General features: G+C 51.1%; 1 protein-coding gene across 1 annotated transcript; it reads right to left on the minus strand.

Annotated features, from left to right (window-relative positions):
• Positions 1 to 3,814: 3,814 nt before the first annotated feature.
• Positions 3,815 to 20,718, minus strand: p2ry11 (purinergic receptor P2Y11). The gene is made up of 2 exons (XM_078206881.1): positions 20,590 to 20,718; positions 3,815 to 4,997 (listed from the first exon to the last, which is right to left on the minus strand). The coding sequence occupies exon 2, from the start codon at positions 4,908 to 4,910 to the stop codon at positions 3,960 to 3,962; it is 951 nt and encodes a 316-aa protein (XP_078063007.1). The 5' UTR covers positions 4,911 to 4,997; positions 20,590 to 20,718; the 3' UTR covers positions 3,815 to 3,959.
• Between the last annotated feature and the right edge of the window lie 1,458 nt (positions 20,719 to 22,176).

Here is a 22,176-nt window from a genome sequence, read left to right on the forward strand (position 1 = left end):
AGTTAAGAATTGTATCCTGTCATGTTTAAGTATTTCAATTGGTAAAAGTTAAGCTGATGCGTTTGTTATAGTTAATCTGTATTATTAAAATAATGGAATATAGAAGTTGGGGTGTTTTACTGCAGCTGTACAGAATCTTGGTGAGACCACATCTGGAAAAAATGATGTGCAGGTTAGGTGGATTGGCCACACTAAATTGCCACTTAGTGTCCCAAGATGTGCATGTTAGGGGGATTAGCCACGGGAAATTTATGAGGTTATGGGATAGAGCAGGAAAGAGGGCCTAGTAAGATACTCTGTCAGAGAGAGTCGGTGCAGACTGGATGGGCTGAATGGCCTCCTTCCGCACTGTAGGATTCTGTTTTTTCAATACTCTGTACAGTTCTGGGCTCCATGTTTAAAAAGTAATGTAATTGTGTTGGAAGTAGTTCAGAGAAGGTTCACTCAACTCATTCTTGAGGTTAAAAGCTTATCTTACGAGGAGAGATTGAGCAAGTTGTGTCAATATCCACTGGAGTTTATAAGAATGAGAGGTGATCTCACTGGGCGGCACGGTGGCACAGCGGTTAGCACTGCTGCCTCACAGCGCCAGGGACCCAGGTCCAATTCTGACCTTGGGTCACTGTGTGGAGTTTGCACGTTCTACCCGTGTCTGCGTGGGTTTCCTCCGGGTGCTCCGGTTTCCTCCCACACTCCAAAGATGTGCGGGTTAGGTTGATTGGTCATGCTAAATTGCCCCTTAGTGTCAGGGGGTTAGTAGGGTAAATACGTAGGATTATGGGGATAGGGCCTGGGTGCGATTGTGGTCGGTGCAGACTCGATGGGCCGAGTGGCCTCCTTCTGCACTGTAGCGATTCTATGATTCTATTGAAACATACAAGATCCCAAGGGAATCTGACAGGATAAATACCCGGAGGATGGTTCACCTGTGGGGAAGACCAGGACCAGGGGACACAGTTTAAGAATAAGCGGTTTATTGTCTCTTCTGGAGATGAGGAGAATGTTTTATTTTCTCTCAGGCAGGCGTTTCCTGTGGAACTCTTTTCCTCAGGCAAAGCTGGCGCAGGGAGTTTATTCAAGGCGGAGTTAGATAGATCTTTGATAGACATGGTGTCAAGGGTTATGGGGGAGGCAAGAAAGTGTAGTTGAGATCACAACCAGCCCAGCCCTGATCCCATTGAATGGTGGAGCAGACTCAAAGGGCTGAATGGCCTACTTCTGTTCCTAAGCCCTACGTTCCTCACCCAGTCTGGTCTATATGTGACTCCCTACCCACGTACATAAGAACATAAGAAATAGGAGCAGGAGTAGGCCATCTAGCCCCTCGAGCCTGCCCCACCATTCAATAAGATCATGGCTGATCTGAAGTGGATCAGTTCCACTTACCCGCCTGATCCCTATAACCCCTAATTCCCTTACCGATCAGGAATCCATCTATCCGTGATTTAAACATATTCAATGAGGTAGCCTCCACCACTTCAGTGGGCAGAGAATTCCAGAGATTCACCACCCTCTGAGAGAAGAAGTTCCTCCTCAACTCTGTCCTAAACTGACCCCCCTTTATTTTGAGGCTGTGCTCTCTAGTTCTAGCTTCCTTTCTAAGTGGAAAGAATCTCTCCACCTCTACCCTATCCAGCCCCTTCATTAACTTATAGGTCTCTATAAGATCCCCCCTCAGCCTTCTAAATTCCAACGAGTACAAGCCCAATCTGCTCAGTCTCTCCTCATAATCAACACCCCTCATCTCTGGTGTCAACCTGGTGAACCTTCTCTGCACTCCCTCCAAGGCCAATATATCCTTCCGCAAATAAGGGGACCAATACTGCACACAGTATTCCAGCTGCGGCCTCACCAATGCCCTGTACAGATGCAGCAAGACATCGCTGCTTTTATATTCTATCCCCCTTGCGATATAGGCCAACATCCCATTTGCCTTCTTGATCACCTGTTGCATCTGCAGACTGGGTTTTTGCGTCTCATGCACAAGGACCCCCAGGTCCCTCTGCACAGCAGCATGTTGTAATTTTTTTCCATTTAGATAATAATCCAATTTGCTATTATTTCTTCCAAAGTGAATAACCTCGCATTTGTCAACGTTATACTCCATCTGCCAGATCCTCGCCCTCTCCCTCGCTCTCCACGTGCCCTCTGAAAAAGGCCAGCAAGACACCTGGGTGTCTCCAGGGCAAGTAAGGATTGGTAATAAATGTCAGTAACATCCACATCCCTTGGATAAATGTTTAAGTATACGGGCCAGTCTCATACCACCATTCACACCGGCAGGATTTTCCCATTCTGCCAGTGAACTGAGATCTGGCTGGGAGCCACATTCTCCGACCTCATTGCAGTGGGAGCGTGGCATGGGCAGGCAGCGGGAGCGTGGCATGGGCAGGCAGCGGGAGCGTGGCGTGAACGGGGAGCGTGGTGTGAGTGGGCAGCAGGAGCGTGGTGTGGGCGGGAAGCGGGAGCGTGGTGTGGGCGGGAAGCGGGAGCGTGGTGTGAGCGGGCAGCGGGAGCGTGGCGTGGGCGGGCAGCGGGAGCGTGGCGTGAGCGGGCAGCGGGAGCGTGGCGTGAGCGGGCAGTGGGAGCGTGGTGTGAGCAGGCAGCGGGAGCATGGCATGAGCGGGCAGCGGGAGCGTGGTGTGAACGGGCAGCGGGAGCGTGGCGTTAGCGGGCAGTGGAAGCGTGGTGTGTGCAGGCAGCGGGACCGTGGCGTGAACGGGCAGCGGGAGCATGGCGTGAGCGGGCAGTGGGAGCGTGGTGTGAGCAGGCAGCGGGAGCGTGGCATGAGCGGGCAGCGGGAGCGTGGCGGGAGAAGGCAGCGGGAGCGTGGCGTGAATGGGCAGCGGGAGCATGGTGTGAATGGGCAGCGGGAGCATGGCATGAGTGGGCAGCGGGAGCGTGGCGTGAGCGGGCAGCGGGAGCGTGGTGTGAGCGGGCAGCAGGAGCGTGGCGTGAGCGGGCAGCGTGGTGTGAGCGGGCAGCGGGAGCGTGGCATGAGCGGGAGCGGGAGCGTGGCGTGAGCGGGCAGCGGGAGCGTGGTGTGAGCGGGCAGCAGGAGCGTGGCGTGAGCGGGCAGCGTGGTGTGAGCGGGCAGCGGGAGCGTGGCATGAGTGGGCAGCGGGGGCGTGGCGTGAGCGGGCAGCGGGAGCGTGGTGTGAGCGGGCAGCAGGAGCGTGGCGTGAGCGGGCAGCGTGGTGTGAGCGGGCAGCGGGAGCGTGGCATGAGCGGGAGCGGGAGCGTGGCATGAGCGGTCAGCGGGAGCGTGGTGTGTGCAGGCAGCGGGAGCGTGGCATGAGCGGGCAGCGGGAGCATGGTGTGAGCGGGCGGCGGGAGCGTGGTGTGAACGGGGAGCGGGAGCGTGGTGTGAACTGGGAGCGTGGTGTGAACGGGGAGCGGGAGCGTGGTGTGAACGGGGAGCGGGAGCGTGGTGTGAGCGGGCAGCGGGAGCGTGGTGTGAACGGGGAGCGTGGCGTGAGCGGGGAGCGTGGCGTGAGCGGGAGCGTGGCGTGAGGGGGCAGCGGGAGCGTGGCGTGAGCGGGGGGCGTGGCGTGAGGGGGCAGCGGGATTGTGGCGTGAGCGGGGAGCGTGGCGTGAGGGGGCAGTGGGAGCATGGCGTGAGGGGGGCAGCGGGAGCGTGGCGTCAGCGGGCAGCGGGAGCGTGGCGTGAGCGGGCAGCGGGAGCGTGGTGTGAGCGGGCAGCAGGAGTGTGGCGTGAGCGGGCAGCGTGGTGTGAGCGGGCAGCGGGAGCGTGGCATGAGCGGGAGCGGGAGCGTGGCGTGAGCGGGCAGCGGGAGCGTGGCGTCAGCGGGCAGCGGGAGCGTGGTGTGAGCGGGCAGCGGGAGTGTGGCGGGAGCGGGCAGCAGGAGTGCGGCGTCAGCGGGCAGTAAGATCACACCCATTCTCTGGCCTGTTGTGATTTGGGATCTATTTTAAAACTGTATCTCCTCCGATTCGAGTTACTGTTGGGTTTTGCAAAGACACAACCTCTTGAGCTTGTTGAATAAGGTGGCGTAGAGTAATGGGTGAATGCACATGCTGAGTGTCAGCATACACTTGCTGACCTGGTAGGCCAGGTAGAAGGTCGTGGTATCAGAGTGTGAGCGGGCACCGGCGTCTGAACCGTTGATATGGAGCAGACGCTGGTACAGATTGAGGTTCCTCAGTAAGGTGTATGGGATGAAAGATACAGCGTACAACAACAGGACAACACACACCAGGCGAGCTACCTGCCACCTCTCTGTGCTGCTCACACTCTGACTCCTGCCTACCTCCCTGAATATGCAAAGATAGGACATGACATTGACTGCAAAGGGCAAGGCACAACCAAACACAGCCAAGAACAGGCTGTAAGGAAAATATCTCGGCAACATCTCGTCACTAGCAGAACCCAAACACTCTGAGCGGTTCCCCTTCACATGGACTGTGGAGAAGTACAATGTGGGCGAGGTTAGGATAATGGCCAGAACCCACACCAGCAGACTGACAACCTTGCCGTGTTTGGCCTGGATCTTATTGCGGGTAAACATGGGGTGGACAATGGCCAGGTAACGATTGAAGCTGATGCAGGTGATGAGGAACTTGCTGCCGTACAGGTTACAGGTGAAAAGGAAGCGTTCAATTTTACAAAGCGCCTTCCCGAATATCCACTCCTTGTTATTGGAGTAATAAACAACTAACAGAGGCAGTGTGATGATATAGAACAGGTCATTCAGGGCCAGATTAAAGGCAAGGACAGTACCCGTGTGCCAGCCCTTAGTCTGGCGGAGAAACAGCCAGATAGCGACAGAGTTGATGATAAATGCCCAGATAAACTCGATGCTGAATATCGGGGGCAGTAATGCCTTCTGAGTTTCAGAGAATGGATCATCCCTCGCTTCCGCCATCTCCAGCCCTCCCGACCAGTTCATTTCACCTCTGGAAGGTCAGTGTCTCCTCCGCACTCTTTAAGTTGACCGGATCCGCAGTGAAGGGTCAGTGCTTAGCCCCGTGACCACCTGTAGATTTAACAAGAGGCGTTCATTTTTAAGGATTTTTTAATAGTTTATTTATGAGTGTCACCGGTAGGGTTTACATTAACACTGCAATGAAGTTACTGTGAAAATCCCCTAGTCGCCACGTTCCGCCGCCTGTCCGGGTAACACGGAGGGAGAATTTAGCACGGCCAATGCACCCTAACCAGCTGTGGGGAGGAAACCGGGGGCACCAGGAGGAAACCCACGCAGACACGGGGAGAACGTGCAGACTACACGCAGACAGCGACCCAAGCCGGGAATCGAACCCGGGTCCCTGGCGCTGTGAGGCAGCAGTGTTAACCGCTATGTCGCGCCACAGAGGCAGAGGGATTCTGAACAGTGAGGAACTCTGAATTTTAACTCTGTTTCTTTGCCAAGCCACCGGATCTGACAGAAGTTTCAGTGAATTCAACAGTTTCAGAATAAACCTTCATTAAAAAATGGAGAGAGATCGGGCAGGTCTCAGCGAATGGACTTTGGCAAATAAATTTGCATTGAAATGGTAACAGTGATTGGATAATGGCTTCGGAAAGGTTTTCTGTGCAATTGCTTCAATCATTCCTGACAGAAATGTTCCTTTCACCAATATCCCCCAGGGTACTGAGCAGGAAGTTGCTGGTTAAATTTGCTTCAGAGATATTCATTCTGTGGGGTCAATTTGTGGGCAATTTGATTTGATTTATTATTGTCACATATCAGTACATACAGTGAATAGTATTGTGTCTTGTGTACTATACAAACAAACCATACCATTCATAGAGTACTGAGGGAGTGCCGCACTGTCAGAGGGTCAGTAATGAGGGAGTGCCGCACTGTCAGAGGGTCAGTAATGAGGGAGTGCCGCACTGTCAGAGGGTCAGTACTGAGGGAGTGCCGCACTGTCAGAGGGTCAGTACTGAGGGAGCGCCACACTGTCAGAGGGTCAGTACTGAGGGAGTGCCGCACTGTCAGAGGGTCAGTACTGATGGAGTGCCGCACTGTCAGAGGGTCAGTACTGAGGGAGCGCCGCACTGTCAGAGGGTCAGTACTGAGGGAGCGCCACACTGTCAGAGGGTCAGTACTGAGGGAGCGCCGCACTGTCAGAGGGTCAGTACTGAGGGAGTGCCGCACTGCCAGAGGGTCAGTACTGAGGGAGTGCCGCACTGTCAGAGGGTCAGTACTGAGGGAGTGCCGCACTGTCAGAGGATCAGTACTGAGGGAGCGCCGCACTGTAAGAGGGTCAGTACTGAGGGAGTGCCGCACTGTCAGAGGGTCAGTACTGAGGGAGCGCCGCACTGTCAGAGGGTCAGTACTGAGGGAGTGCCGCACTGTCAGAGGGTCAGTACTGAGGGAGTGCCGCACTGTCAGAGGGTCAGTACTGAGGGAGTGCCGCACTGTCAGAGGGTCAGTACTGAGGGAGCGCCGCACTGTCAGAGAGTCAGTACTGAGGGAGTGCCGCACTGTCAGAGGGTCAGTGCTGAGGGAATGCTGCACTGTCAGAGGGTCAGTACTGAGGGAGCGCCGCACTGTCAGAGGGTCAGTACTGAGGGAGCGCCGCACTGTCAGAGGGTCAGTACTGAGGGAGCGCCGCACTGTCAGAGGATCAGTACTGAGGGAGTGCCGCACTGTCAGAGGGTCAGTACTGAGGGAGCGCCGCACTGTCAGAGGGTCAGTACTGAGGGAGCGCCGCACTGTCAGAGGATCAGTACTGAGGGAGCGCCGCACTGTCAGAGGGTCAGTACTGAGGGAGCGCCGCACTGTCAGAGGGTCAGTACTGAGGGAGCGCCGCACTGTCAGAGGGTCAGTACTGAGGGAGTGCCGCACTGTCAGAGGGTCAGTACTGAGGAATTATTCAATATATTATTGTATATATTAATGTGTTCAATGATGCAGTATGTCAGGTGACCCATGACCTCCAGGATTGTCACAGGAATTTTTTTAGGGAGAATAAAAACTCGGAATGTGGGAGTCAAGTTTAAAGCTAGCCGGGCTCTGCAACTTGCAAACTGTAGAGCTGGGACAGACAGTACTCGTACAGCCAGGCCTTGGACAATTAACCTCACATCAAAACCAGTCAGGTCTGGGACTGCCTGGCCAAGTGTTAATGATGTGGAGATGCCGGCGTTGGACTGGGGTGTTAATGGCCAGAATGAAGCGTTGTTTACATCTCCAGTAAACCTGTCTTGTTAGAAGAATGCAACGCAGACTTGGTGGCACCCAGCTCAGTCGGAGGCCAGAGACATAACGTGACAAGGATTGGACACAGAGCACAGTATCTTGGAGAAGGTTCTGGTAACCATCATTACTCTGCACTCTACTGAAGTCTGCAAACATCTGCCATTGTTTTATTGTTATTTATAACCTCACAACCCACCTCCGTGGCATTCATCAAACCTTTTAAATTCCAGCCACTTTTGGTCTATTCATCATGGAATCATAGAAACCCTACAGTGCAGAAGGAGGCCATTCGGCCCATCGAGTCTGCACCGACCACAATCCCACCCAGGCCCTACCCCCACATATTTACCCGCTAATCCCTCTAACCTACACATCCCAGGACTCTAAGGGGCAATTTTTAACCTGGCCAATCAACCTAACCCGCACATCTTTGGACTGTAGGAGGAAACCGGAGCACCCGGAGGAAACCCACGCAGACACGAGGAGAATGTGCAAACTCCACACAGACAGTGACATCATTCCCATGGCAACGCTCCCGTGTCTGGGGAATTATTATATTTCATTCATTAATGTTTCTCAAAAGGTGCCCATGCACCGGCCCACTCAAAATCCAAACATTGGGTTCAATCCCCCAAAAACCAGTCAGGAGAAATCAGTACCTGACCAAGATTGGTGATTTTAGAATTTAAAAAAGGGGGAATTGGGAAGAAACAATTTCCTAAAGAAGAAAACTAAACCGTGGGGAAAAGATTTGGTGATGGAGCAACGGTCAGCCAATACATCGGTGTGTCTTCAGGGTGGGAATTGTGTCGATGGCACCGTAGTGGAGATGATGATGTGGAGATGCCGGCGTTGGACTGGGGTAAGCACAGTAAGAAGTCTCACAACACCAGGTTAAAGTCCAATAGGTTTATTTGATAGCATAAGCCACATACACATCTCTTTAACCTGTGCTTAACCCGCTCTCCACCCACACTGTCTGTACCTTTAAGACTTAATTTCCTGTAAAGACTCGCATTCCAACCATTATTTTGTAACTAGAGTTTGTGTCTTTATATGCCCTGTTTGTGAACAGAACTCCCTCTCACCTGATGGAGGAGCAGCGCTCCGAAAGCTTGTGGTTTATGCTACCAAATAAACCTGTTGGACTTTAACCTGGTGTTGTGAGACTTCTTACTGATTGTAGTGGAGAACATGCCCCTGTCTGCATCAATGGTAATGAAGTGGAAATGGTTGAGAGCTTCATGTTTTTAGGTGTCCAGATCACCTGGTCCCCCCACACTGACCCTATGGTTAAGAAAGCCCACCAAAGCCTCTACTTTCTCAGAAGACTAAGGAAAGTCAGCATGTCAGCTACGACTCTCACCAACTTTTACAGAAAGCATTCTTCCTGGTTGTACCACAGCTTGGTATGGCTCCTGCCCTGCCCAAGACCACAATACAAAGGGTCGTGAACAAAGCTAAAGTGCAAAGGGACTTGGGAGTCCTAGTCCAGGATTCTCTAAAGGTAAACTTGCAGGTTGAGTCCGTAATTAAGAAAGCAAATGTAATGTTGTCATTTATCTCAAGAGGCTTGGAATACAAAAGCAGGGATGTACTTCTGAGGCTTTATAAAGCACTGGTTAGGCCCCATTTGGAGTACTGTGAGCAATTTTGGGCCCCACACCTCAGGAAGGACATACTGGCACTGGAGCGGGTCCAGCGGAGATTCACACGGATGATCCCAGGAATGGTAGGCCTGACATACGATGAACGTCTGAGGATCGTGGGATTATATTCATTGGAGTTTAGGAGGTTGAGGGGAGATCTGATAGAAACTTACAAGATAATGAACGGCTTAGATAGGATGGACGTAGGGAAGTTGTTTCCATTAACAGGGGAGACTAGGACGCGGGGGCACAGCCTTAGAATAAAAGGGAGTCACTTTAGAACAGAGATGAGGAGAAATTTCTTCAGCCAGAGAGTGGTGGGTCTGTGGAATTCATTGCCACAGAGGGCTGTGGAGGCCGAGACGTTGAGCGTCTTCAAGACAGAAATTGATAAATTCTTGATTTCTCGAGGAATTAAGGGCTATGGGGAGAGAGCGGGTAAATGGAGTTGAAATCAACCATGATTGAATGGTGGAGTGGACTCGATGGGCCGAATGGCCTTACTTCCGCTCCTATGTCTTATGGTCTTATGGTCTTATGGACTCCGTCTACAGTTCCCGCTGCCTCGGAAAAGCAGCCAGCATAATGGTCACCCTATTATAGAAAGGATATTATTAAACTAGAAAGAGTGCAGAAAAGATTTACTAGGATGCTACCAGGACTTGATGGTTTGAGTTATAAGGAGAGGCTGGATAGACTGGGACTGTTTTTCCTCTGGAGCGTAGGAGGCTGAGGGGTGATCTTATAGAGGTCTATAAAATAATGAGGGGCACAGATCAGCTCGATAGTCAATATCTTTTCCCAAAGGTAGGGGAGTCTAAAACTAGACGGCATAGGTTTAAGGTGAGAGGGGAGAGATACAAAAGGGTCCAGAGGGGCAATGTTTTCACACAGAAGGTCTGGAACAGCTGCCAGAGGTAGTAGTAGAGGCGGGTACAATTTTGTCTTTTAAAAGCGTTTAGACAGTTACATGGGTAAGATGGGTACAGAGGGATATGGGCCAAATGTGGGCAATTAGGACTAGCTTAGTCGTGAATAAAAAGGGGGCAGCATGGACAAGATGGGCCAAAGGACCTGTTTCCATGCTGTAATCCTCTATGACTCTAAATCAAGGACCTCACACATACCCTCTTCCACCTTCTTCCGTCGGGAAAAAGACACAAAAGTGAGAGCATGTACCAACTGATGCGCGACAATCAAGCACGTGGAACAAGGCTTCAGCTATTGAAGGCTTTTATTAGCAAACAATGGAACTAACTAACACGAGTACACCAGTTCAGACTGGAGGGGTCCCGCCGGAGCAGAGGGTCTTATACCTCTCCCCAGGAGGCGGGGCCCGACCAGGATGTGCCATAACAACATTTACCACAGGTAAACACCCTAACCCAACAACATTATACAACCCCCACAGTGGCAACACCCTAACCCAACAGTAACATAGGAACAACCCACAGTGGTAACCAACGATGGTTCACCACACCAACCGATTCAAGAACAGCTCAGAATCATAGCATCCCTACAGTGCAGTAAGAGGCCATTTGGCCCATCGAGTCTGCACCGACCACAATCCCACCCAAGCCCTATCCCCATTACCCCATTTATTTACCTTGCTAACCCCCAAATACTAAGGGTCAATTTAGCATGGCCAATCAACCTAACCTGCACATCTATCGACTGTGGGAGGAAACCGGAGCACCCGAACGAAACCCACACAGATACGGGGGAGAACGTGCAAACTCCACACAGACTGTGACCTGAGGCTGGAATCGAACACGGGTCCCTGAAGCTGTGAGGCAGCAGTGCTAACCACTATGCCACCACTTCTTCCTTGCTGGCATCAGACCTTTGAATGGATCTACCTTATATCAAGTTGATCTTTCTCTGCACCCTGGCTATGACTGTAACACTACATCCTGCATCCTCTCCTTACCTTCTCTATGAACGGTATGCTCTGCGCGCAAGAAACAATATTTTTCATTGTATGTTAATATATGTGAGAATAATAAATCAAATCAAATCAAAATCCATCTCAGTATACAGTAGGGTAGTGACAGATGCTACCTTGAGCTCTTTCAGGGATCGAGTAGCTTTCAGCAGACAACCCTTCTTGTTATTGTCTACTCTGTCTTCAAGAGACGAGTCTAACCAGGAGAGAATTACTCTGGCCACATGTTCTCTCCCGCCACAGTGCTGAGTGCGGTGGTGCTGGTGACCTCTGGGTCCGTCCACAATGTAACCGACTAGACAAAGTGTTCAATTGGAAACAGGAACTCACCAAGCTCCTGAAAATAGAAGTGATGCCGAGAGATGCACTCTGCCAACACCAACTACCGTAATTATTCATGCATAAGATCCCGGAGAACTTGTAAATAGTCAGACCACTTCAGCTGTACAGTCTCCACTTGTCTCGTGTATATCGACTAATTAATATTTTTCTACCATTTTTTCTATTGCTATTTTATTCACGGTATTATTGTAAGATAGTAAAGCAAAAAGTTTATTTATTAGTGTCACCAGTAGGCTTACATTAACACTGCAATGAAGTTACTGTGAAAATCCCCTCGTCGCCACACTCTGGCGCCTGTTCGGGTAACACTGAGGGAGAATTTAGCACGGCCAATGCACCCCAACCAGCACGTCTTTCAGACTGTGGGAGGAAACCGGAGCACCCGGAGGAAACCCACGCAGACACGGGGAGAATGTGCAAATTCCATACAGACAGAGACCCAAGCCGGGAATTGAACCCGAGTCCCAGGCTCTGTGAGGCAGCAGTGCTAACCACTGTGTCACCATGCCACCCATAGTGTAGGTTAGTGTTAGATATTTGGACGTGGTAGTTACCTGTGCTATGGTCCTAACCACTCGCTGTGTGAATCTGTCTCCACCACACTCTCAGACAGTACATTCCAGATCCTAACCACTCGCTGTGTGAATCTGTCTCCACCACACTCTCAGACAGTACATTCCAGATCCTAACCACTCGCTGTGTGAATCTGTCTCCACCACACTCTCAGACAGTGCATTCCAGATCCTAACCACTCGCTGTGTGAATCTGTCTCCACCACACTCTCAGACAGTGCATTCCAGATCCTAACCACTCGCTGTGTGAATCTGTCTCCACCACACTCTCAGACAGTACATTCCAGATCCTAACCACTCGCTGTGTGAAAAGTTTTCTTATATCTATTTGGCTTATTTTACGAATCATTTTAAAACTGTCCCTTCTCATTCCTGATTTTATTTTCAGAAGTGGGAACTGTTTCTCCCTATTTATTCTGTCCAGACCCCTCATGATTTGAATAACTCGATCAAAACTGCCCTCAGTCTTCCCTTATCCATGGAGAACAGCCCAATTTCTCCAATCTGAAGTTCCTCATCCCAGGAAGAATTCTCTTGAATCTTTTTTTGATTTTTCTCCAGTGCTTTCACATCCGTCCTAAAGTGTGACACCCAGAATGGGATTCAATGCTCCCGCTGAGATTAATCCAGTGTCTGGTGCAAATTCAACATAGCTTCCTGCTCCTTGTACTGAGGGTACTGTATGTTTCATTAACTGCCCTCTCAGTGTGCTCACTTGTCCTGGGGGATCCTCGTTGCAGTATCTATCCCTGTTTATTTTTCAACAAGCTCACCTCTCATTCTTCTAAATCTCAGAGGGTACAGCCCCAATTTACTCAGTCCCTGGGACAATGCCAGAGAAAGCTACTCACAAAATTTCAATTCCCCAGCTGATGTGGTAAGATTTGAACTTTGAACTCTGCATCATCTTCCAGATCGCAGGAACATTCACACTTTGCTGCTGTCCTCTATTCCAAAGAAAAGAAGGGAAGTCTCTCTCTCTCTCTCTCTCTGATCTGGCCAATATTTATCCCTCGATTAAAAATCACTGAAGCAGATTATCTAGTTGTTGCTACGTTGCATTTTTTGTGGGATCTTGCTGTGTACAGACTGGCTGCCACTTTTCTCACATCACAACAGCGGTTACACTTTGTAAAGATGCTCCCATTGGCTGGGAAGAGCCTTCGGAGGTCCCAAGGTGCTTTATATAGAAATGCAAGTCTTCCTTTCAGTCTTGTTTCTGTGGAGTCATCCTGAGGTCAGGGACATGTCTGAGCTCCTTGCAGCCAATGTCTTTCTTGTGAAATATAGTCAGAGTGGAACCTGCGCACGGAGTGTGCGTAACTGACAAATATTAATCAAACTTTACAGGGAAGACAACGACCACTTCAAGATCCCAAACGTGGCACCAAGCTTTCAAACCGCAGGAAGTTTCTGTCGATGTGGTGAATTAATAGTGAGGTTAAATTTGGCTCAGTTCTCACAATCCAACCTGCAAACAGAATACCAACTCCCCTGTGATTATGTTACACTGATTCCAGAGAGATTAGGAAGCGTCGACACATGGGGCGGCATGGTGGCACAGCGGTTAGCACTGCCGCCTCACAGCGCCAGGGACCCGGGTTCCATTCCCGGCCTCGGGTCACTGTCTGTGTGGAGTCTGCACGTTCTCCCCGTGTCTGCGTGGGTTTCCTCCGGGTGCTCCGGTTTCCACCCATAGTCTGAAAGACGTGCTGGTTAGGGTGCATTGGCCGTGCTAAATTCTCCCTCAGTGTTACCCGAACAGGCGCCGGAGTGTGGCGACTAGGGAATTTTCACAGTGACTTCATTGCAGTGTTAATGTAAGCCTTACTTGTGACACTAATAAATAAATTTTAAACATCAGTTCCCCATCAGATGGAGCTCATGGTCCCAGTCTCTGTGATCTGTCGGGGATTCACTGAGTTTAACAAGTGTGGAATCACACACAAACTGCCCTCCAAACTGGCTAATCTTAGTCACACACATACAACCTAAACTCACTCCTTTGCTCATTTTAGCCTGGGGCGCGGCACTGGCTGGGGCGCGGCACTGTCTGGGGCGCGGCACTGTCTGGGGCGCGGCACTGTCTGGGGCGCGGCACTGTCTGGGGCGCGGCACTGTCTGGGGCGCGGCACTGTCTGGGGCGCGGCACTGTCTGGGGCGTGGCACTGTCTGGGGCGCGGCACTGTCTGGGGCGCGGCACTGTCTGGGGCGCGGCACTGTCTGGGGCGCGGCACTGTCTTGGGAGCGGCACTGTCTGGGGCGCGGCACTGTCTGGGGCGCGGCACTGTCTGGGGCGCGGCACTGTCTGGGGTGCGGCACTGTCTGGGGCGCGGCACTGTCTGGGGCGCGGCACTGTCTGGGGCGCGGCACTGTCTGGGGCGCGGCACTGTCTGGGGCGCGGCACTGTCTGGGGCGCGGCACTGTCTGGGGCGCGGCACTGTCTGGGGCGCGGCACTGTCTGGGGCGTGGCACTGTCTGGGGCGCGGCACTGTCTGGGGCGCGGCACTGTCTGGGGCGCGGCACTGTCTGGGGCGCGGCACTGTCTTGGGAGCGGCACTGTCTGGGGCGCGGCACTGTCTGGGGCGCGGCACTGTCTGGGGCGCGGCACTGTCTGGGGTGCGGCACTGTCTGGGGCGCGGCACTGTCTGGGGCGCGGCACTGTCTGGGGCGCGGCACTGTCTGGGGCGCGGCACTGTCTGGGGCGCGGCACTGTCTGGGGCGCGGCACTGTCTGGGGAGCGGCACTGTCTGGGGCGCGGCACTGTCTGGGGCGCGGCACTGTCTGGGGAGCGGCACTGTCTGGGGAGCGGCACTGTCTGGGGCGCGGCACTGTCTGGGGCGCGGCACTGTCTGGGGAGCGGCACTGTCTGGGGCGCGGCACTGTCTGGGGCACGGCACTGTTTGGGGCGCGGCACTGTCTGGTGCGCGGCACTGCCTGGGGCGCGGCACTGTCTGGGGCGCGGCACTGTCTGGGGCGCGGCACTGTCTGGGGAGCGGCACTGTCTGGGGCGCGGCACTGTCTGGGGCGCGGCACTGTCTGGGGCGCGGCACTGTCTGGGGCGCGGCACTGTCTGGGGAGCGGCACTGTCTAGGGAGCGGCACTGTCTGGGGAGCGGCACTGTCTGGGGAGCGGCACTGTCTGGGGCGCGGCACTGTCTGGGGCGCGGCACTGTCTGGGGCGCGGCACTGTCTGGGGCGCGGCACTGTCTGGGGCGCGGCACTGTCTGGGGCGTGGCACTGTCTGGGGCGTGGCACTGTCTGGGGCGCGGCACTGTCTGGGGCGCGGCACTGTCTGGGGCGCGGCACTGTCTGGGGCGCGGCACTGTCTGGGGCGCGGCACTGTCTGGGGAGCGGCACTGTCTAGGGAGTGGCACTGTCTGGGGAGCGGCACTGTCTGGGGAGCGGCACGGTCTGGGGTGGCGCACTGTCTGGGGAGCGGCACTGTCTGGGGAGGGGCACTGTCTGGGAAGCGGCACTGTCTGGGAAGCGGCACTGTCTGGTGTGCTGTCTTTCAGATGTAGTTTAATTTATTCAGCATCTTTCAGGACCTTTCCCAGCCAGTGATGAACAACCTTTACTAAATGTGGTCACTGTTGTGATGCAGGAAATGCAGCAGTTAATTTGTGCACAGCAAGATCCCACAAACAGCAATGGCCCAGACCATCTGTCTTATTGATGTGGTGTGAAGGATAAATATTGACCAGAGGAGAATTCCCGGCTCCTTATCAAAATAATGCCCCGAGACCCTCCCAGAGCAGAGATTCCCAACCGGTGAGTCCCAAATAATTCAAAACTCATGTCATTAAATTAAATGTCTCCAAACTCCGTGGCCTGGGCCTCGGCATCTCCCTCTGCGACTGGATCCTGAACTTCCTAACTCACAGACCACAATCAGTAAGGATAGGCAACAACACCTCATCCACGATCATCCTCAACACCGGTGCCCCACAAGGCTGTGTTCTCAGCCCCCAACTATAATCCTTGTACACCTATGACTATGGGGCCAAATTCCTATTCAATTCAATTTTTGAGTTTGTTGACGACACTACTGTAGTGGGTCGGATCTCAAACAATGATGAGACAGAGTACAGGAATGAGATAGAGAATCTGGTGAACTGGTGCGGCAACAATAATCTCTCCCTCAATGACAACAAAACAAAGGAGATTGTCATTGACTTCAGGAAGCGTAAAGGAGAACATGCCCCTGTCTACATCAACGGGGACGAAGTAGAAAGGGTCAAAAGCTTCAAGCTTTTAGGTGTCCAGATCACCAACAACCTGTCCTGGTCCCCCCATGCCGATGCTATAGTTAAGCAAGTCCACCAATGCCTCTACTTTCTCAGAAGACTAAGGAAATTTGGCATGTCAGCTACGACTCTCACCAACTTTTACAGATGCACCATAGAAAGCATTCTTTCTGGTTGTATCACAGCTTGGTATGGGCTCCTGCTCTGCCCAAGACCACAAGGAACTACAAAAGGGCGTGAATGTAGCCCAATCCATCACGCAAACCAGCCTCCCATCCATTGACTCTGTCTACACTTCTGGCTGCCTCGGCAAAGCATCCAGCATAATTAAGGACCCCACGCACCCCGGACACTCTCTCTTCCACCTTCTTCCGTCGGGAAAAAGATACAAAAGTCTGAGGTCACGTACCAAACGACTCAGGAACAGCTTCTTCCCTGCAGCTGTCAGACTTTTGAATGGACTTACCTTGCATTAAGTTGATCTTTCTCTACACCCTAGCAATGACTGTAACACTACATTCTGCACTCCCTCCTTTCCTTCTCTATGAACGGTATGCTTTGTCTGTATAGCGTGCAGGAAACAATACTTTTCACTGTATGCTAATACATGTGACAATAATAAATCAAATCAAACCAAATTAAAACTAACCTTCATCTCCCGCTATGCGGTGTCTCCAAGACCCGATAAATCCCGCCCACCCCCACCCACCCCCCCAACCCCCCCACCCCCCCCACACCCCCCACCCCCCACCCCCACCACCCCCGCGCGAAGAGTCACACATGCGCAGTTTAAATTTTTTTACGTTGGTCAGACCCACGTGCATTGACCAATGAGACTTGGAGCTGAAGACAAATGTTCCCACGCGCCCAAGCAAATAGCCAAAGCTCGAAAAGAGAAGCAAGAATTCATCGAATCCCTACAGTGCAGAAGGAGGCCATTCGGCCCATCGAGTCTGCACCGACCACAATCCCACCCAGGCCCTATCCCCATAACCTCACATATTTACCCGAGCTAGTCCCCCTGGCACTAAGGTCAATTTACCATGGCCAATCCACCCAACCCGCACATCTTTAGACTGGGAGGAAACCGGAGCACCCGGGGGAAACCCACGCAGACACGGGGAGAACGTGCAGACTCCACATAGACAGTGACCCAAGCTGGGAATCGAACCTGGGTCCCTGGCGCTGAGGCAGCAGTGCTAACCACTGTGTCACTGTGCTGCCCAATAGTAAGAGTTTTAACAACACCAGGTTAAAGTCCAACAGGTTTATTTGGTAGCAAATACCAAAAGCTTTCAGAGCGCTGCTCCTTTGTCAGATGGAGTGGAAATGTGCCCTCAAACAGTGCACAGAGACACAAAATCAAGTTACAGAATACTGATTAGAATGCGAATCCCTACAACCAGCCAGGTCTTAAAGGTACAGACAATGTGGGTGGAGGGAGCATTAAACACCAGGCAAGACTGTTCTCTTCCTGTGGGGAAGCACTTCAGCAGTCACGGGCATTCAGCCTCTGATCTTCAGGTAAGCGTTCTCCAAGGCGGCCTTCACGACACACGACAGCGTAGAGTCACTGAGCAGAAACTGATAGCCAAGTTCCGCAAACATGAGGACGGCCTAAACCGGGATGTTGGATTTATGTCACATTATCAGTAAACCCCACAGCTTGCCTCCTGGACTTGCAGAATCTCACTAGCTGTTCTGTCTGGAGACAATACACATCTCTTTAACCTGTGCTTAATGCTCCCTCCACCCACATTGTCTGTACCTTTAAGACCTGGCTGGCTGTAGGGATTCGCATTCTAATCAGTATTCTGTAACTTGATTTTTGTGTCTCTGTGCCCTGTTTGAGAGCACATTTCCATTCCATCTGACGAAGGAGCAGCGCTCCGAAAGCTTATGGTATTTGCTACCAAATAAACCTGTTGGACTTTAACCTGGTGTTGTTAAAACTCTTACTGTGTTTACCCCAGTCCAACGCCGGCATCTCCACATCATGGCTGCCCAATAGTACCACAGAGTCTCTTATAGCTACCTGAGAAAGCAGACGGGGCCCCAGTTTAACTCACAGCTAGTGAGAGCTAGTACTTGTCTGGGACAGAGAACTCAGCCAATGAGAAGGAAACAACATTTATAAGTCTGTTTCTGAGTCTTTCTGACCCCCCTACCATCGTACGAACCGTGCTTTGCAAATTCACTCTCAAACAACCTGAGAGTCATTCAAACCATGCCAACTCCACACAGACAATGACCCAAGGCTGGAATTGAAGGAGAGAGAGAGAGACAGGGAGAAGTTAAAAACAGGAGAGGGGACAGGGAAAGGTTCCCAGGAAGGGAAGAAGACAGAGAAAATATAAAGTGTGCCTCAAATTGTTTTATAGTGTAGCGATGTGCTGTGAAAAGGTTGGGACCCACTAACCGAGAGGCAGGTTTAATGTCTCAGCCAAATAACGGCACTGACAGTGCAGCACTCCCTCAGTAAGGCACTGGCGTGTCAGCTTAGATTTCTGTGCTCAAATCTCTGGAGTGGAATTTTAATGTGGAGATGCCGGCGTTGGACTGGGGTAAACACAGTAAGAAGTCTCACAACACCAGGTTAAAGTCCAACAGGTTTATTTGGTAGCACGAGCTTTCGGGGTGCTGCCCCTTCATCATGTGAGTGGGAGTTGTGTTCACAAACAGGGCATATAAAGATACAAATTCAATTTACAAGATAATATTACTTACAAGATAAGATTATTTACAAGATAAGATTATCTTGCAAATTGATAAGCTCCGAAAGCTCGTTGAGGGGAGATCTTATCGAGACATATAAGATAATGAAGGGGCTGGACAGGGTAGAGGCAGAGAGATTATTTCCACTTAGAAAGGAAACAAGAACGAGAGGACACAGCCTCAAAATAAGGGGGAGTCAGTTTAGGACAGAGTTGAGGAGGAACTTCTTCTCTCAGAGGGTAGTGAATCTCTGGAATTCTCTGCCCATTGAAGCAGTGGAGGCTACCTCGTTAAATATGTTTAAGTCACAGGTAGATCGATTTCTGATCAATAAGGGAATTAAGGGTTGTGGGGAGCGGGCGGGTAAGTGGAACTAAACCATTATCAGATCAGCCATGATCTTATTGAATGGCGGGGCAGGCTCGAGGGGCTAGATGGCCCACTCCTGCTCCTGTTTCTTATGTTCTTATGTACCAAATAAACCTGTTGGACTTTAACCTGGTGTTGTGAGACTTCTTACTGTGGAATTTTAACTCAGTACCTTCTCACCCAGAGACGGCGTCAGACTGGATCAGTCCCAACATCTGTTTTATTCGGGTTGCAATGCATTGCAACGTGTTAAACTGGGTGAGATTTGAGAGAGGGCGGTGGTGCAGCTACATCTTGTGGCAAATATCCTGACAACGTCACATCGTACCGCTCTCCAATGTACCCCTCCTCCTAATTACTGGAAATGCTACAGAATCAGATAGAGATGTGGCAAGGCTAATTTGTAATTTAAATTGAGTACAAGAGTCAGGGTGTCATGTTGCATACAACTTTACAAAACTTTGGTGAGAGTTTTGCGTTCAATTCTGCTCGCCACATCACAGGGAGGTTAATGGGTCCCAACCCTTTCTCTGTCACAGCATATCGCTACACTATAAAACAATTTGAGGCACACTTTAGGATGTGGAGGCTTTGAAGAGGGTGCAGAAAAGGTTTACCAGGATGCTGCCTGGATTAGAGGGCATGAGGAGAGGCTGGACAAACTAGGATTGTTTTCTCTGGAGCGGCGGAGGGGAGGCCTGATAGAATTCTATAAAATTATGAGGGGCTTAGATAGGTTTGACAGTCAGAATCTTTTTCCCCAGAGTTGAAATGTCTAATACTAGGGGGGCACGCACTGAAGGTGAGAGAGGGGGAAAGTTCAAAGGAGATGTGAGGGGCAAGTCTTTTATACAGGGAGTGGTAGGTGTCTGGAACCCGCTGCCAGGGGTGGTGGTGGAGGCAGGTACGATAGGGGCGCTTAAGGGGCTTTTAGATAAGCGCATGATATTAAGGGGCGGGAAGGTAACACAGCCTCACAATGCCAGGGATCCGGGTTCGATTCCTGGCCTGCGTCACTGTCTGTGTGGAGTTTGCACGTTCTCCCCGTGTCTGCGTGGGTTTCCTCCGGGTGCTCCGATTTCCTCCCACATTCTGAAAGACGTGCTGGTTTAGGGTGCATTGAGCCGAACAGGCGCCGGAATGTGGCAACTCGGGGAATTGCACAGTAACTTCATTGCAGTGTTAATACTTGTGACTAATAAATAAACTTTAACTTTAAAAATACGCAAGACATAGAGGGATATGGAGCGAGGGCAGGCAGCAGGGATTAGTTTAATTTGGAGTCATGTTCAGTACAGCATGGTGGGCCGAGGGGCCTGTTCCTACGCTGTACTGTTGTGTGTTCTCTGTACAGGAGACAGGATTCCTCATCTCAAACCTTTGTGTGATATTAAGAAGAGGTCTAATTCTTTCCTCAGAGAGAAAGCTAGGCGGCGTATTGAAACGTGCCCCCCCTCCCCCCCACCCCCCCCAAGTAAAATTGCATTGATTAAAAAGAAAGCAGAAATTCAAGCACGTTTCTCTGATCAGAGAAGGCACAAGGCTATCACAGCCCAATAATCTCTCTCACACTCACCCAAATCTCAGTGGCCCAGAGCTTCTGCGAGCGGGAACTCTCCACCTGCCAGCAAACTTTATTTTTCCTTCCCCTGGGCGATTTTCTCATTTGCTGCTGTTTTGAGGAGCTCTGCACAGCATGTTTATCTGCAACCTGGTGTTGTGAGACTTCCTACAATCTGCATCAGAACAGAGGGTGTCAGCTTTGGGTGTATAGCAGCCAGCTTTGTATTACTGTGCTTCCTGTGGGAGATTTGTTGAGCAGTCAATGTGAACAGGAAATTGTTGATTACTCAGTCAGGCAGCGAGTTCTTATCACACTCCCAGCGACATGTGTACAGACATGTCTGGACTAAGGTTTGCCCTCAATCTCAATTAGTGAAACTCATCTGGATCAGTAGTCAAGAATCTGCAATTGTCTTCAGTCCCATTGACTGAACGAAAGGTGTTATTTATTTATTAGTCACAAGTAAGGCTTACATTAACACTGCAATGAAGTTACTGTGAAATTCAGCATTTATCTGCCGTACATCACTCATGACTCGCATTCCAACCATTATCTTGTAAATTGAGTTTGTGTCTTTGTATGCCCTGTTTGTGAACAGAACTCCCACTCACCTGACGAAGGGGCAGCGCTCCGAAAGCTAGTGGCTTTTGCTACCAAATAAACCTGTTGGACTTTAACCTGGTGTTGAGAGACCTCTTACTCAGTGCATTCTCTTACTGGGTAAGTGATGTACAATCTGACCAGCGAAAGATACCAAATCAGAAAGAACTTACAGACAGAGAAATCAACTGAGAAACTCCAGAAGGTTCCAAAAGACACAAAACCTGGTTGTATATTTTTTTTGAGAGTGACTGAATTCTATTATTTCTTTTTGCTAATGAATGGGCATTGCATTTAACTGAACAGCATTCCAGTGGAATCTTATTTTATTTGACGTGTTACTTGTTTAGTTAAAGTTCTGGTTGGTTAAATGAATAAATTGTTAAGTGTTGATTTTAAAGTGAGTGTCAGCTGCTTCTGTGAGTTACCCACTAAACGTTACTGAAGGACAGTTCACACCACCTCACATGTTTAACAGATTGCGAGGCAAGGGATTCCTCTTTGAGGGGTTCAAGGTTACATCTCAGAAGGGGAAGAGCCTCCGCATCGTAACAAATGCATTAATTACATATTAGGAAACAGAGAACAAAGAACAAACAAAGAACAAAACAGCACAGGAACAGGCCCTTCGGCCCTCCAAGCCCGCGCCGCTCCCCGGTCCAAACTAGACCATTCTTTTGTATCCCTCCATTCCCACTCCGTTCATATGGCTGTCTAGATAAGTCTTAAACGTTCCCAGTGTGTCCGCCTCCACCACCTTGCCTGGCAGCGCATTCCAGGCCCCCACCACCCTCTGTGTAAAATATGTCCGTCTGATATCTGTGTTAAACCTCCCCCCCTTCACCTTGAACCTATGACCCCTCGTGAATGTCACCACCGACCTGGGGAAAAGCTTCCCACCGTTCACCCTATCTATGCCTTTCATAATTTTATACACCTCTATTAAGTCTCCCCTCATCCTCCGTCTTTCCAGGGATAACAACCCCAGTTTACCCAATC

Source organism: Mustelus asterias, unplaced genomic scaffold, assembly GCF_964213995.1.
Source record: "Mustelus asterias unplaced genomic scaffold, sMusAst1.hap1.1 HAP1_SCAFFOLD_1857, whole genome shotgun sequence".
In the NCBI taxonomy this organism is placed as follows: Eukaryota; Metazoa; Chordata; class Chondrichthyes; order Carcharhiniformes; family Triakidae; genus Mustelus; species Mustelus asterias.

What these genes read in the sequence shown, in the direction of transcription:
- p2ry11 (XM_078206881.1), bottom strand. Translation starts at nt 4,910, where the DNA reads ATGAACTGGTCGGGAGGGCTGGAGATGGCGGAAGCGAGGGATGATCCA.